General features: G+C 37.9%; 1 protein-coding gene across 1 annotated transcript; it reads right to left on the reverse strand.

Annotated features, from left to right (window-relative positions):
• Positions 1-10,655: 10,655 nt before the first annotated feature.
• LOC104414164 (high affinity nitrate transporter 2.5) lies at positions 10,656-13,179 on the reverse strand. Its single transcript, XM_010025191.3, has 2 exons — positions 11,910-13,179; positions 10,656-11,240 (listed from the first exon to the last, which is right to left on the reverse strand). The coding sequence occupies exons 1-2, from the start codon at positions 13,049-13,051 to the stop codon at positions 10,856-10,858; spliced, it is 1,527 nt and encodes a 508-aa protein (XP_010023493.2). The 5' UTR covers positions 13,052-13,179; the 3' UTR covers positions 10,656-10,855.
• Positions 13,180-17,919: the final 4,740 nt, after the last annotated feature.

A 17,919-nucleotide genomic window follows, 5' to 3' on the forward strand; every position in this document is an offset into this window, starting at 1 on the left:
AAGTCTTGTATACTCTTTATATTCATGTGATGTTCATCCACCCGCTAGATTAAGCTTTTTGGTTATCTTATTAGGCTGTCATCCTACTAGTCAAAAATAAATAGTGGTTATTGTATTGATCTTCACGATAAACTACCTATAAGCTGGATCAATACTGAGGAAATCATAAGTAAAGCTAAATTGAACTCCAAGGCGGATTGGCTCAAGCTAAAAACCCAATTGATTGATATGGGGAAAAAGTTATCGCTAGTGTTATAAATTTTGTGCGAGTTCACTTAAGTAGCATAACTTTTTATTATAATTACTTTAGTGCCATAACTTATGTACGAAACTAACTTTACTGTCATAATAATATGTCCGGTCACTTCAATGCCATAAAACTTTCGAATCAATCATTGTAATGCCATAAATTTGGAAAAAATTTCACCAAAAGTGTCATGCCATGTTGGATTTTTGACATTTAGGTGAACTCTATGAAAACATTTATAACACTTAAGTGATCAATTGAAAGTTATGAAACTTAAGTTAATGTTTTTGAAAGTTATAGTACTCAAATTTGTATTATGCAAAAGTTATGATACTTGTAGTGACATTATCCGGATTGATAAGATATCTATGCACCATCATATTTTTAGTAAAAAATTTAAAACAATAGGTACTTTCATAAAAATATTCTTCAAGACTTTCCAAACCTTGACATTATATAAAATCGGCTAAAAGGATAATGCATCCTCCAAGAAGATCTATATGCCCAAATAAACCAAGCAACAAAAATGGCTCTATCATTTCAAAACCTACAAACATGCATCATCACCTAAAGAATTAAAACATATAGTAACTTGCACATACATACAAATCAAGCTAGACCAATGCATCCATGTCGTCATATGGCATCGTCACATTACAAGTCATCATGTGATAAGTCATCTTATAACACATCATGTCATTACAATAGATGATCTTATGACATGTCCTTGCATGATACCTCATCACATCAAACAACAAATAATCATGCAGTAAGTCATCATATGACGCGTCAACACACGACACCTCATTATATGATATAACATGTCATCACACAACATTATCACATGACTTGTCGTCACATGACACATCGTTGCATAACACAATCCTACATTACATATCTTGAATGTCATGTTATCAACATGCATTCATGTTTTTAAAGTACACATGCACACATATCACACAAAGTCATTCTCGAGGTGTAACAAAATGCGAAGCTTTTGCCTATCTTCAAACAAACAAGCACCATAATCATGTTTGAGGAAAAAAAAAACTATAAAAGAGTTAAAGGACTTAATAATAAAATGTGGAACTAAAGTGCGTTGTAGGGTGTTGACCCTTAGTCACAAATAATCGAATCATCAAATCAAAATCTATTACTTCACAATAGATCGGTCACTTTCGCATATGTCCTTAGCTAGTTTACTCTCATAAATTATATAAGATCCTAGAGTTCAATTAGCTTAGATTAACAAATTAATTGTTAGGGAGAACAAGATAATAATTCACCAAGAACCAATTCAATCCATGATCAATATCTTCCCCAAATTAAATTAGACCAAAATCAACTTAACCCCTACAACAATCAGCAATATCTTCCAGCAATATAATTTCAAAATAAGTAAATATAACACTGAAATAATAAGGAGAGAAAGGCAACAATGTCACCAAGATTTTACATCAAAAACCTAATGTGGTAAAAAATTATAAACCGCCCAAAAACTTTAACTAATCACTAAGAATTGATACACAAAGGTTCTGCTATAGTCACAAACTAGATGTTTTTTTTTTTTGTGACCCAGGGAACCCCGCACGGCCAGCAGCCGAAAGTAAACCACTGAAGACGACACGTGCTAGCCACCACACACATGCCACTAGGTAAGTTGCCAAGAGTCTCAAGCTAGCTTTCCTGCAACTTGCATTGCAGGAGCTTCGAACACTAGACCTCCTTGATAGATGTCTAGCGCCTACCTAGCTGAGCCACCGTGGCGGGTGGTCACAAACTAGATGTTCAACATCAATAATACAATAGTATTTCTATCACCACGAAGGTGGATTAAAAATGGAGAAAGAACCATCAATCAATTAATGTATTCAATCAACTCATAGCCCTAGACGTCACAAACAACATAATAAAATTTGGGCCAAATCCAATAACATTTGGCCTTCAAATAGGGACTGCAAAGTAGTATCCTTTTTTCATCTTCTCTTTCTTCTCTACGTGCTCCTCTTAATGAACACTATCTCTTCTTTTTTTTTATTCTCTCCTTTTGCACTCCACAAACCAACCCCTCTCTTTCTTTTCTTTTCCTTTTCATTTATTCATTACCATAGGCCCTACATAGACAAACCCAATTGACAAATCTTCTCATCCACCTCGTGTGAGAGGTTCCATCATTCTCACTTTGTTTCCCTAAAAGTCAAATTCCACCATACCATTATCATTGGCATGGACATTCTTAAGGAGGAAGAGCTCTTCTAATCTCTCAAATTCAATGATATTTCACATCAATATGCTTCAATTTTAAATGCAACACCAAATTTTTATTAAGATAAATAGCACTTATACTATTATAATGTAAAACAAACTTTTCTTGTTTTGAGTTCAACTCTTATAGGAATTTTTACATCCACAAAAGTTCATTACCTCTTTGGTGATGCTTTATTTTAGCCATAGACAAAGCGACACATTTTTGTAATTTTGATTACCATGAAACTGCTCCCCCTATGAAAGTCATCATGTAACTTGATGTGGATTTCAAGAGTTGAAGTCACTAGCACAATCTACCATCAATTCAGGCTTTCCTTTTCCATAACATGAGCAGAATTTGGAAGTACCTCTAAGATAACTTAAAATACATTTAATAGCAATCCAATGCTCTTTATTTGGATTTGAGAGAAAGCTACTCAAACATTAATTGCATGAGCAATATTTGGTGTTGTCATGTATCAAATTACCTACAATCAATGCATAAGAAATTTTCATCATCTATTTTTCTTTCTTGTTTGTAAGATTCTCTTTTTTGCTCAACTTAAAATGGCCAGCGAGTAGAGTGCTTACATATGATCATGTTGAATCTTTCCAACATCTTTTCAATGTACTTTCTTGAGATGGCCAAATTTTCCTATTTTTTCTGTATTCTCATGCTAAGGATTTATTTAGCTTGTCCCAAATTCTTCATTGTAAAAGTTTTACTCAACTCACTTTTTAAACTCTCGATTTTCCTAGTATCATGCCCAATGATCAACGTGTCATCCACTTAAAATAGAATATAAGAAAATCATTATTAGATAATCTTTTCCTAAAGACACAAGAATCATAGTTTTTACCATACCCATGATCTTCCACGGATGATTTAAATTTTATGTACCGTTATCTTAGCGCTTACTTGAGATCATATAAGCTTTTTCCTACATGCAAAATGCTCCTTCCCTTCAATTTTAAAATCCTCTGGTTGCTTCATTATATTTCTTCTTTTAAGTCTCCATGAAGAAAAGTTGTCTTTATATCAAGCTATTCAATTTCTAAATCCAAGCTTGTAGCCAACCCAAAAACAACTCAAATAGAAGGCATTTTTTACAATTGGTTAAAAAATCTCTTCAAAATCAATTATTTTCTTGACAAAAACTCTTCATAACAAACCTAACATTATATCATGGTTGCAAACTACTTTCTTCCATCTTTAACTTGTACACCTACTTATCTTTTAGTGTTCCTTTACCCTTAGGTAATTTCACCAATTCAAATATGTGGTTCTCATATGAGGATTTGAGCTTCTTTTGTAAGTCTTCATGCTACAATTCTCATGCAAAGATTTGAGATCCTCTTACATGTCTTCATGCTACTCAACCTTTTGATCACGTGATATAACATTTTCATAAGTTTGTGGCTTTCCTACATCAGTGAATAACATATACTTGTACGGTTGATATCTCTATGAAGGTCTACATTTTCTTGTAGATTTTTAAACTCGTTGTGGGACTAGTTGTTCTTGCTAAACTAGCTCCACTAGCTTAATGAGCTATTCTTGCTTAACTAATTATTCTGACTCAATTATTTCAAATATGCCAACCAAATAAACAACATTTCATCTTCATAATTTCTAAACACTTCTCCCCTGTGAGTTTCACCCAATACGTCAAAAGAATTTGAGCTAGAACTAATAAATTTTTATGCTATACTTTTTTAGCCTCCCTAACTTGTCAATGTCTTTAATACTTTTGATGCTAAAAAAATACCACATCTCAGCTTCTAATATCTTTCTTGTAGTTGGATCCCATCACCTATAGTCAAATTCTTAATGTCCATAACTCAAGAAGATACAGTGCTTAGACCTATCATCAAGCTTAAACATCTCGTTTCTTGGAACATGCACGGATGCTTGTAACCAAACAATTTCATGTGATCATATGAAATATCTTTCCCACTCAAAATTCTTTGTAGAACATCCCTATTAAGAGGAATTGTTGGACAAAGGTTTATCAAGTCCACTTTTATTCTCATCACTTCATCTAGAACAATTTAGGCAATCTCGTATGACAATGAATTCAATCATTGATTGGCTAGCTTTTTCTCTTCGCTACTTCATTCTATTGTAGTTTTTCAAAATAGTTTTCTCAAGTTTGATGCAATAATCTTTGCATAATGTCCAAATGGACTTCTATATTCACCTTCGTTGTCAACTCAGACACATTCCGGCTTCTTCCCAATTTCTCTTTTTACGTTGAGATGAAATTATTCGAAAGCAACAAACACTCAATTTTTAGACTTCAAAGCAATGGTCCATCCTATTCTAGAACAATCCTTAATAAATGTCATAAAGTATAATGCACTACCTAGTATTCTAGCATCTACACAACAGACATCACTATGAACTAAAGTAAGCACATCTAATTTTGTGTGTAAAGAGAAACTATGAAATGATCATCTATATTGCTTACCCGTCAAGGCAAGATGTGAATTTCTTCATATTTCTCTCATTCAATAGTAGAAGATTCTTTCTAGCAAGAATTCCAAAACTTTTTTGCTGAAATGACCAAATCTAATATGCCATTAGTCAACTAAAGAGTGCTCCACTACATTTACTTATTCTTTGATCAACTTAACTTGTATGGATTAAAGAGAACATGTCTTTTTGCCTTTAGCCATTACCATGGAACCTTTAGTCAATTTACATTAGCCATCATAGAAGGAATTGCAATAACTATCATCATCTAAGGCACTTGTGGAGATCAAGTGAAGTCGAATGTTCGAAAGATGGCTCACATTTTTAATAAGCTAATTACATCCAATATCGGTTTCCAAATAAACTTCTCTCATGTCAATAATATTGAAAACACTACTGTTTCTCATCCTAACATAACCAAAATCACCGCTATACTAGAATGTAAAGTAGTCACGTCGTGAAATGACATTAAATGAACCTACGGAATCAACAACCCAACTAAAGTCTTGGCATGTAAGATTCACACAAGTATCGGCACAAATAAACACAATATCACCATTGAATGCAATTACTATTGTAATATGATTTTCTATTTCTTTTTTCAATCTCCATTTTATCATGGGATTTATTTCTCTTAAGTAATTAGCATTCTTAAGTATAATGTCTTAACTTACCACAATTGTAACAATTCACACTCCTCCCTGACCTAAATTTTGACATTCTTCTTGGTTTATCTCTTTTATTATTACTTTGAAACTTTCTTGATCAACTTCTCACTCTAGTTTCTATGACAAGAGCATTTGATTTAGAAGCATAAATCATACTTTTTTCCTCTTTTTCTTCAATTGAATAGGCTTTCTTTAACCATACTTATAGAAAGCACACCAAAAGAAGCAAAATTGTTTGATGCAACAACCAAGGTGTGACATCCCCCTTCCCCCCCCCACTTTTCTCTCTCCTCTCTCCTCTTCCCCCACATGATTTCTCCCCCTTCTCTGCCAATTCTTCCCCCCTTTCCCCTTTCTCTCTCTCTCTCTCTTTCTTTATTTTTTCTCATTTCCCATGCCACCCCCTTTCCTCTTATTTTATTCTCTTTTTCTCTCCCTCTCTTTTCTTTCTCCCCCTCTCTCTCGACCGAGCCTCCTCCTCCTCCTCCTCCTCCTTTCTTCTTCTTCTTCTTCTTCTTCTTCTTCTTCTTATGCTCGCTTCCTTTTGCTTGCTAGTTGCTGCACAACTCCTCACCACCAACACCACCGCCGCTCACACCTCAAACTCACCACCACGCCACCTCGTCCGCCGCTTGGAGCCGCGTTATTCGCCGTCCTCACCGCTGAACCGCCGTCCTCACCATCGAGCTTCAAGGGCCGTCACATCGCCACTCACCCAACGCCAGTGCTCGCTCGTCGCTGCAAGTTGCTGCTTGCATCCCTCATGCCATTCGCCATTCGCCATGCCGTCACCGCCATCCGCGAGCCGCCTCTAGCCGGAGCCTCCCCCCCTGGCCATGAGCTTCAAGCCGCATTCGCAGCCATTTTCGCCGCGCCGTTCGTGCCACTGTAGGCACGGGAACTCGCTATTGTCGCGCCGCCGTCACCGTGAACCCGTTTTTCGTTAATCCGGTGAGTTAATTCTATAATCCTTGATTAAGTTGTTAATTGCACTTAAGGGTTAGATCAATGTTAATTAGCTAGTTAAATTAGTACTAAGTGATATTAGCCTTAAGATTGATTAGTGCTAATCTAGTTTGGTTAGATTAGCCTTAAGATGGATAGTGTTAATCTAATTGGTGAGGTTAACACTAATGAGGTTGGATTAGTCCAATTCAATGGACTTTCTTCAGATCTGGTTTCTAGACCCTCGCCGTTTGCCATTTTTGTGGATTGAAATGCACTGTGATTTTGAAGTCGATTCTTTCTTGAGAAATGTTTTAAACATTTTCAACTATGACATATATTTTATTCAAGATTTTATGGATTTAAATGAAAAAAATTTCAGCTTCATTAAAAACAAAATAGAACCTCTGTTGGTGTTGGAAAATGTGACATGTTGGTATTCAAGGGATTTTAATTAACTTTAAGAATTCAAATTTCAAAATAGTTTCTTATGAAAGTTACTTGCCACATATTTTAGTTTATCATACTCAACTTCTAGATCAAACAAACAAGTTTTGGACCCCGAACCAATCTGGTTTTGGAAAACGTGATTTCTGGAAATGGACCCAGTTTTTGTACTGGTTTGAGCGATTTACTGCTCTTAATCTAGAAGGATTTAGGTTAAGGTGTCTTCATGAAAAATGTTTGTTTATGTGTCTTTTACAACATATTCAAATTTAAGAATTTTTCAAACTCGTTTGATTAAATTTTTAGATTTAAACTCAGAGATGCGCGAGTGGACCGTTCTGCCGGTTAGGGCTGGTTATGGTTTTGTGGTGCTCTTGGTGCAATGCATGCTGGATTGCGTATATTTGATAATATGGTTGACTTGTGACATACTTGGAACTTATGCATGAGGATGTGTGAATGGTTGTGCCATGATAATGGTTTATAGTCATGGGAAAAGATGGTTGTTGAAGGGTGATGCGTAATTGTCTGATCATGTGATGACTATTGAAAGATATATGTGATGTTGAGGAAATCGAATGGGTTGTGAGCAGGTAAAGGATTAAGTGATACACGATAACTAAATTTCGTGTAAGCCACCTCTTGAACATTATACCATTGTTTATTTTGGTCAAGAACTAAGTGTTACATGGTGAACTGAGTCACATGGGAGCTACCTCTAAAGCTTTGCACTACTGTCAAGCATAGTCGAGGGCTAAGTGTTACACGACAACGTGACGTTGTGGGAGCCACTTCTAGAGCCTTGAGCTATTGCTTATTATAATCAAAGGCTAAGTGTTACATGGTGAATTGAATCACATGGGAACCACCTCTAGAGCTTTGCATTACTATCATGCATAGTAAAAGGCTAAGTGTTACACGATAGCGTGATTTCGTGGGAGCCACTTCTAGAACCTTGTACTGTTGATATATGTGGAAAAGGACTAAGTGCTACATGACAAAGAAATTTTGTGTGAGTCACCTCTAGAATTTAAGCTATTGCTTATCATGGTCAGGGACTAAGTGCTACACAATAGTGTGATTTCGTGGGAGCCACCTCTAGAGCCTTGATTGTTACTATGTGTGGACAAGAGCTAAGTGCCACACGATATCGGAACTTCGTGGGGGCCACCTCTAAAGCCTTGAGTTTGATTGGTGAGTTAGAATGGAATTTGGATATTGAGTTTAAAGATGGAGTTTGGATATTGAGAGTGAATATTAGGTGTGGATTAAACCACCGATATGAGTTACCCGCGCCTGATTATGGGACGAAATTGTGTAACATGGAATGGAATGTGTCATAACGATTTGGCTTTATAATCGGGACTCTTATGAATTGTTTGATGAGTGATATGATGTGTTACAGTTATTGAATGCATTTACTATATGCATGTGTTTTATGAGATGCACTAATGTGCAAGAAAGTGCTGAGGCGAAATAAGTCTTAAATGGTGCATGTTTAGGCTACCTCTGAGTGAAATCTCATCCTAATCAGGGTTTAGAGTGTTGACTCACTAAAATTTATTCTCACCCCGTCATGATTTAAATATTTTCAAGTCTCTAGTGTAGAGAACCCGAGCTTGAGGCTAAAGGGTTCAAAGTGTAGGCCTGGTAGTTTCCTTTTGAAGCAGACCTATGTAAATAGGCCTGTAAGACTAGTTTGGCATGTGTATAAAGTGGTTTGTGATAATTAGCTTGTCTTTCCTCTATCCCAACGTTTAATGGTTGTCAGGGTATGTGTTTATTTCGCTTCTGTGTATGCATAAAACGAAAAGGTCAGTGACGTGTCCTGGGAACATTGCAAAATTTTAATCAACCACCGAAGGATATGTGCATGCCCGGGGTTTGGGACGTGACTTAAGGCATTCAAACTATCAGGGAGAGTACCAAGCAATATACATTATTGTGATTCATTGCAAAGGTCTATTTCAAGATTTGTCAATTGATTTATCAAATCTTGGAATCACTCAAGTGTTTCAACATGCTACTTCTGTCTTTGTATCTCAAATTCACAATTCTTTTAACTAGGAAAGTATTTATTTTTTTGTGGTTCCCTTTCATAGAAATCTCGTAATTTCTTCCACAAAGTGTTTGCTTTCATCTCTTGTGCAACATGATAAAAAAATTACTATCAACAATCAATTGTCAAATAAACCCAACCGTTTTCTAATCCATTCACTCCAAAACTTTGTCTTTCTTGTCACCTTTAACCCCATCACCATCAATGGGATCATACAAATCTTTGCAATCTACCATTGAGATATTATGTTGAAAATCCAATACGAGAAAAGTTATCGAGATATTACGTTGAAAATCCAATACGAGAAAAGTTATGGATTGCTCAAAAACTTCCATTAATCAACAAGAATAATAAGATATATAAAGTATTTTCTTTAATAAAACGACTCAAGATCAATAATACAATAATATTTCCATCACCATAAAAGTATATTGACACAAATGGAAGAAGAACCTTAATAGATATTGAAGAAAATGAGAGACGTCTTGGAGAATGTTCTCAACAAACGAAACCAAACAATTTGTAGCCATCAATTTCACAAACAACATTTGAGCCAATTTTGATAATGTTTGGCCCTCAAATCTGGACCACAAAGTTATGCTCGTTTTTTCTCTCCTCCTGCTTCTCTCCGTGCTCCTTTCGATGAGTATCGTCTCTCTCTTTTTTCTCTCTCTCCTCTTGCACTCCACCTAGCAGCCCTTCTCTTTCTTTTTTTTTGTCGTTTTTTGTGACTTTTCTCTTTTCCCTTTTTTTCATTTATTTGTTAGTTGGGCCCCACATAGGCAGACCCAGCCAATACCAATTGGTGGATCAGGACCGCAAAGCCGCCCCCTTTTTCCTCTTCTCCTTCTTCGCTACGTGCTCCTCTCGATGAGCACCATCTCTTTTTTCTCTCTCCTCTTGCACTCCATGAAGCAGCCCCTCTCTTTCTTTTCTTCGTGAGTTTCAATTTTCTTTTCTTTCTATTTATTTGCTAGCTAGGCCTCACATAGGCGAACCCAACCAACACTGATTGGTGGCAACTCGATTATTTTCAACCTCCCCACCCTAGGAACCTTAGAACCATGGTGAAAGTTCTCAAGGAGCCCACGGCTAGAAGTGGGGCCACGCCGAATGCCGACAATGCGCTCGGGCTCCCAAGCTTGGCTGCGAAGCAAACGTCTACAATGATGACCTTCGATTTAGACAGATTGGAGATCTTCAGCCTCTAAACAACCTCGATACGAAGTCATACCTGAAGTGATTTTATGTCAGACCTTTGAAACTCACTTTGAGGTCAGTTGTCTTCGATCGAAAGGTCAGTGGTGGCAATTGTTGACCTTTGACTGGGGACTGGGGCGTTCGTTGGGGTCGATGCCCATTATGATGATAGAGGTTCGTGATGGAGACAGCTTTTTCCCTCATAGAGAGGGTGAGACTATGGAAATGGAATTCAATGGCAATCTTTCCAATAATGTAAAAATGAGTACATGTCATACATCCAACTGTACATTTGAACGGTGCATGAATTGTGGTAAGGGTATGGAATAGCCCCTCGAATCGTTTCCCACGCCAAACGAGAAAGAATGTTGGAAAGTAGAAAATCATTCGATATTATTAAAGAAAATTTACATCATCAAGAAACTCGAGCTCCCTAATGGGACAAAAGCCAACATATATGGACACGGTGCACGAGTACATGAACAGAAAAACCCCAAAGAAAGATAGCAGAATCTATTGTCAAACAACACGCTCCCTGAGCAGGGCAAAAAGCCTAATGGAATTCACTAAGCCTCCTGCTCTGGATCAGAGGCCTTCTCTTCAGGGGCTGTCACCAAGTCCCCTCTCCTGCTCCCTCTTTCCCTCTTACTGTTATCAGCGAACTTCAAGCTCGCCTGATGGAAACCTTTCTCTTTCTCCTTGTCGCTCCATTCGGACAGGTAGTAATCCTCTTCGGTGGTGCCTTTGGCTGACGATGGCCCGCAGAACATGCCACCCCACTGTGGGAAGTAGATGAGGGCGATGGGCAGGGTGCAGCATATGATCATGATGCCCATGAGGGTGATGCCCGTTTCCTTTGAGTACTTGGATCCTTGGAAAAATATCAGCTGGGTCAAGACAGCTCCCACGTTGCCACCACCTCCGGTCATACCAGAGATCACCCCCAATGACCTGAAAATATATGTCGGGCTTCTAGTGTCATATGTCCTCGGACCAAAGACACGTTATATGCACCATGTTGTTTATTGCAACCTAGCAAAGCATTGCATACATTGTATATAACCCTAGTTTGGAAAAGTTATCCAAAAAGTGTTAAACCTATTATACTTTTTCCCAATTATATCCGAAATATTTAAATATTTTAATCGAATCCTAAACATTTTCACATTTCGTCAATTGAGTTAACCGGCCAATTTTGGTAAAAATTGCCGACGGGATGCTGGCCATCCCACGTGATAATATATCTATAAATTTATGAGCTTCATTCTAAACTTTTACCTATGTTCTTTCAGAAATCATATAAAAAGGAATAAATTATTTCATTCCTGGGTTAAATCACGGTCAACAGTGTCTTTGAGGTTGAAACACAACTACTTCACTATGGCGTGGCACGCAGGAAAAGCAATTTTTGTTTATTTGCTGCACTCTGCAAATGAAGACGATTAATAATTGATTTTGGGTAAACTTGTTTCTTTTTAATTACGACGTCGTTCGTTTATGCCCAAAACAGTAGAAAGAGAAAAGTCCATTTTGGTGCGAAAATGGAAGGGAATAAAGAAGAAGGTGAAAAAACAGAGACTTGCGTTATTCACTGTTTCGAGAGAAATATCGGTGTGTTACCTTCGAGAGACGAAAGGAACCACGCCGAACGTGAGCCCGCACGCGGCCTGGACGAACACGGAGAACACGATCATCACCGCCACCGACGCACCGAGGGAGCCGACCCGTCCGAGCACCACGCACAGCACGCCCCCGATCGTCTGCACCGACCACAGCGCCCACAGCCTCCCCCTCATCCCGAACCTCCTCGCCATCACATCGGACAGCCACCCCCCGGCCGGCCTCGAAAATACATTGGCCAGCCCGAACGTCGCCGCCACCATCCCAGCCGTGTGCAGCTTCAGGTCGAACCGGTCGTAGAAGTACTCCGCGACGATGTTGTCGACTGTTAGCTCGACCCCGAAGCAGTACCCGTACGTCAGCGCCAGGATCCACCCCCTGTAGTTGGTAACGCCGTGGTAGAGCACCCTTGAGAACTCATCCTTTGCCTTCTCACCGGAGCTCTCAAGCTTCCGGAAGTTGCCGTCCGGCATGTCCTGCCCGAAGAACATGATCATGAAGGCCGTCAGCGTCTGAAAAAGCGCCGGGATGAAGAAGGCAATCCGCCATGCCGTGAACTTGATGGCGCCGGCATCACGGATGACCCCGAAGAGGAGCGGCATGATCAGCTGCGTCGCGCCACCTCCGAGGTTCCCCCACCCGGCCGCTACACCGTTGGCGGACCCAACGACCAGCGGTGAGAACATGGAGCTCATCCAGAACTGGGTGGACACGAAAGTCGCGAGGGAGAACCCGGTGAAGAAGCGGACGAGGAGAAAGGAGATGGCGGAGTTGGTGATGGCGGAGCAGTATACTGCCGGGGTGGTGATGAGGATGAGGGAAGCGGAGGCAAGGCGGGGCCCGAAGAGGTCACAGGCGGTGCCCATGGCGACCCGGGCAAAGACTGCCCCGGAGACCGAGGCGATCCCGGCGTTGCCGATGTCAGTGGCCGTAAGGTTAAGGTCGTCCCGGATGACGGGAACGAGCGGCGGGGCGGCGAAGGTGGAGACGAAGCAGGCGAAGAAGGAGATCCAGGAGAGGTGGAAGGTCCGCATGTGGGGGTTCGCGAGCGAGAAGAGGCGGAACACGGTCGCCTTGTGCTCCGAGTCCACCGGGAGAGCGAACCTGGCCCGCCCCGGCGACTCCGCTCCGGACACCTCCATTTCCCGCTCTCCTCTTATGCTCCTTTCTTTCCTTAACGAAGAAGGAAAAACGGTTTGGTCATGTCCATATGGGCGGAGAGCTTCTATTTATAGGGCCGAATGCTAACATGCTATAAAACTAGTTCGCCCTAATTGCCCTAAAAACAAATGGAGATTACGCATTCTTGACTACAAATATACTGCTGGTTTATCAAAGTATTTTGTCCCTTGGGACCCTCCGAAAATCCAAACGCCTCTTTTCCAAGGCGCGAAGTGTTGAGACTTGGAGGATTGACAGCGGGAGTGGCTCTTTGGGAGCTTACAAAAGTCAGGTTTTTTCGCCGAGTCTCAGTTCAAGTTGGGATGGAAAATTGGAGTTGGAAGCGAGTGAGGGTTGAATTTTCTTCGTGGGGTAAGAGAAGAAAACTGTGGGCTTAAAAGTGAACAGACAAGTTGCGATCTAGCGGTCTGGCATTGACTTCGTGTTGGCCCCGGCAAGAACAAAGGCCTTGACTATGCAATGATGGGGAGAGGGGAATTGCAGAGGTCTCTCCGGTCCTGAAGAGCAAAGGGATTGGTCTCTCGAGAAAGAGTTCGACTTGCTAAGTACTGATGTTGTAGATGAAGTTGAGGTTTAGTGGCTAGATCTGTATTTGTGTGCGCGAAATTGGGTGAATTAGGTGCACGATGCCAATTCGATTTCTTGTAACAAACAATCTTATACGAGGTTGGTTAACTAAAATTTAATTCGTATGTTACTTTCTGTGTTCGTGAAGTTAGTGCAAATAATATTTCGTGGGGCTTCCTCTCGTCGTACAGCATAAAGGGTAGAATGCATTTTTTTTTTCTCTCTCGATTTTGGAGGAGTTCATACTTTAGTTCTATACTATTTTCTGACCACAATTTAAGTCATCCCCTCAAATTTTTAACTAAGTTATGTTGAAGTCGGCACCAGCCGACTATTGACACACGGAACTACTACATATACAAGTTTCTAAATTAAATTACACTTTTTGGTCCTCGTACTTTTGAGAACAATCAATTTTTGTCTAATTTTTTTGTCTATCGACAAAATGGTCCCCATACTAATTTCCAATGAAAATTCAAATGTTTTCCATTGTGCTTACATCTGAGATCATATGAGAAATATTGAATCAAAACCGGTTATAATCTCACTATATGCAGTGATGGCATTGTCATTCCTAGTTCAGATCCATATAGATACTCCCAAAATAGTATTGACAACTTTCAAATCTTCTAATCACAACTTTAAGTCATTACGTAGTAGGCAAAATTTCTCTGATCTAGTTTCAAGCAATTTGCAAGAATTCTTCTAATTCACAACAAATTCGCATCACAATTATTGTAGATAATCTGCGGAGATAATTAGCATTGAGTGTCAATCTTAGTTGTTGGCTTAAAAGCAGTTCATTCGATTATCAGATGAAGTTTTTGTTAAATATAATGTAATGACTAGTGGCCGACATCATTTTAGTCTTTTTTGGAATAAAAATGTGGAATTTTTTACTTAAAATATCATCAATGAATAGTATGAGGTTTAACATTGTTATAAAAACACAGTAAGTGGACCAAATTACAACACACGAAAAAGTACTATGACCAAAGTGTAAATCTCATTTAAATGCTTAGGCACGAAGGCGTCACTGTCGGTAACCGGCTTTGGTTGGGTAATTTCCGACAAATGTTGAAGGGACATTTGATGGAAGAGCTTTAAGTAGTTGTCTGTAAAATAGTACAAGGACTAGAATTGTGACACAACAAAGTATAGGGACCAAAAATAAACTCTTCCAAAAACTACAAGGACCCATAATATACTTTTCTAAAAAATAAATAATCAAATTTTCCCAAAAAATAAGTAAAGCTGGTAGTCATGTAAATTGGTGTGAGACATATAATTTCTTTTGAGCTCTGCTATTAGATTTTAAAGGAATAATTATATAATAATCCCTAAATTTTGACTAAATGGGCAATATTATTTTTTAACATTTAATTTATTCAATATAACTATTGAACTTTAACATGATGTGCAATATTGTATATGAAATTTTAATTTATTCAATACAGTCATTAACCTTTTAGTAAATATTTATTCTAGTCCATACACTATATTAAAATATTTAATGTCATTCTTCCATTAATTAAATTCAGATACAAAAAAATTACATATAATTCAAGAACTAAATTGAACATGTATCATAATGAAAAAAGTTCAAAGACGAGATTACACATTGGACTAAAGTTTATGGACCAGTTTAAATAAATAAAAAGTTTATGGATTGTATTACATATTTGGTAAAATTTTATGAATCAATGGAGTTATTTTCCCAATTCTTAATTAAACATGCCTAAAATGCTATTCAATTGGTTAGTTAGGACCGTAGAAGTACTTATCAGCTGATGTGATAAGAGGCTTAGGGGTTTACTTTCTCAATCATTAAAAACTCAAAATAAGAGCTGGAATAGTTTGCACAAACCACATAAGAATCGAACTAGATTAAAGGTTAAATTAACTAAAGCCTGGTTGAACAAGATTCTCCGCGGTGATTGGGCGATCTGGACAAGGGAATATTCAACGTGTATTGATTAATGATTAAAAAAAGAATAGTTCAAAAGTGTCTTCATTGCCTGGCGTCGCAATGGTTGACTAGCGCCTCCTAACGTGCATATGCAATTAACATCAAGTGGCAGGTGGGGTTTAAGTGCGCAGGTGAAATAACAGTGTGGTAGCACGATTTGGTTGCTATTAGCCTATTAAAAATGCGTGGAATAGTACCCTTAAAGCACTTACTAAAATTTAACGCGGTTATTGTTTTACGGTCTTAATTAGTGCTCTTGGGAAAGTCGTTGACAAAACTCTTGTTATTTTTAGTGGCATTTTTATAAGCTCTTAGAATTCCAATAAATGCATTTTTTTTGTTGCTTTTTCACAAACCCAGTTGTTGAAATTAGCAGCCCACAACTTTGGAAGAGTGATCAAGTATCATCGTAAATGTCGGACGTGGGAAGAGTTATAGGAAAAATTATTGGTGGATCAATTAGCTCTTGTAAACTGCTAGATGAGGTGTATTTTGAGGGCATAAGTGATATACCTCGATCAAGATGAGACCATATAATGTTGTCACATCCATATGAACAAAAACTTAGAGTATGTTTGTTTGAATGAAAAAAATTGTAAATTAAATTTCTGAACTTTTACATGTTTGTTCTGCTTAAAATTATAAAAATGAATTCCTTAACTTAAAAGTTGGACAGCATTTATTGAAAAATATTTTCCTGAAAATATTTTCTTTATCATAAAATTTTTCCTCAAATGAACACCCACTTAGTTCAAACCAAACTTGCATGGTGAAAATTCCGCATTTTAGTCAACCTAACTCCGGACAACCTATGTTGATTTATAGCCTGAAGCACTAATCGAGGCTCAATCAATGTGCTTGAAGATTTGTGACTTTGATCATTAACGACTCAGGCTGAAGCCACCCACTCACAAGTCACATCCAAACCATTGACATTTGTACGGGGCCATTTTATTTTTCTGTGGTCATTCCTCATTAACGAAGAAGCCACCCATTTCAAACCATTGACACATTTTATGTTCGGGACAATCTATAAATCTCTTTGTAATTTTTTAGAATGATCTATTAGCGTAATGCATCGCTTTCCAGTGTACTTGATGATAATGCCCTTATAAGGTATCCTAATACATAGTCATGTAAAAACTTTTCAATTGACGGTTAAGATTATATTCGATAGTAATTGGATGGCTACCAATTCTCCGAGGAGATGCTTATTTTTTAGGAATTCTGCAAATGCTGTGTAGGGGAAATAATTTGCATGGACCCTCGTTACTCTTTGATTTAACTTTGGAAGGGCCCAAAGGGCATCGCGTCTTTTGCCTAAACCATGTATAGAATCCATTAGTGAGGCATGGGCAGTGCAGATTCAAAAGAAAAGGCCCAAATAACTCTTTACTTTTCCTTTCTTTTTCTTTTTTCTTTTTGAAAAGTGAGTATGATACAGATTTCCCCAGCCCAATATATACTTCAAAGGTGAAATATGTAATTTTTAGAAAAGTTAATACCAAAAAAAACTTCAAATTCGTACAATTATGATAAATTTATTTAAAATAAAATCTCAGACTAGTATACATGTGATAGATTTAGCCCAAATAACCACAAAAAAAACCTAAAGTAATACACTTGAAATAAATTTACTCTAAACTAATTTTTCGACCATTAGAAACTTATTACAACCTATAAACTTAATTCCCATATATATAGGAATACAAATCACTTCACTAGTGTCCAAAAGTGCATAGAAGACACCAGCTCTCAAAATTTAGGAGATCAAACACTTTAAGACAACAAATTACAACCTATAAACTTAATTCCCATAAATGTAGGGTTACCATGGCACAAAAAAAAAACCTCTTTGATATAGCAAATTACAAACTATAAATTTAATTCACTAGTGTCCAAAAGTGCATAGAAGACACCAAATCACTTCATTAGTGTCCAAAAGTGCATAGAAGACACCAGCTCTCGAAATTGAGGAGATCAAACACTTTGAGACGACAAATTACAACCTATAACCTTAATTCCCATATATATAGGGTTACCGTGGCAAAAAAAAGAAAAACCTCTTTGATATAGCAAATTACAAACTATAAATTTAATTCACTAGTGTCCAAAAGTGCATAGAAGACACCAACTCTCGAAATTGAGGAGATCAAACACTTTGAGACGACAAATTACAACCTATAAACTTAATTCCCATATATATAGGATTAGCGTGGCAAAAAAACAAAAAACAAAAAACTCAAATTAATATGTATTTGACAAATTTAAATTAAATTAATTTCTTTGTCA

The sequence above is a fragment of the Eucalyptus grandis genome, chromosome 8 (assembly GCF_016545825.1).
Source record: "Eucalyptus grandis isolate ANBG69807.140 chromosome 8, ASM1654582v1, whole genome shotgun sequence".
Classification (NCBI taxonomy): Eukaryota; Viridiplantae; Streptophyta; class Magnoliopsida; order Myrtales; family Myrtaceae; genus Eucalyptus; species Eucalyptus grandis.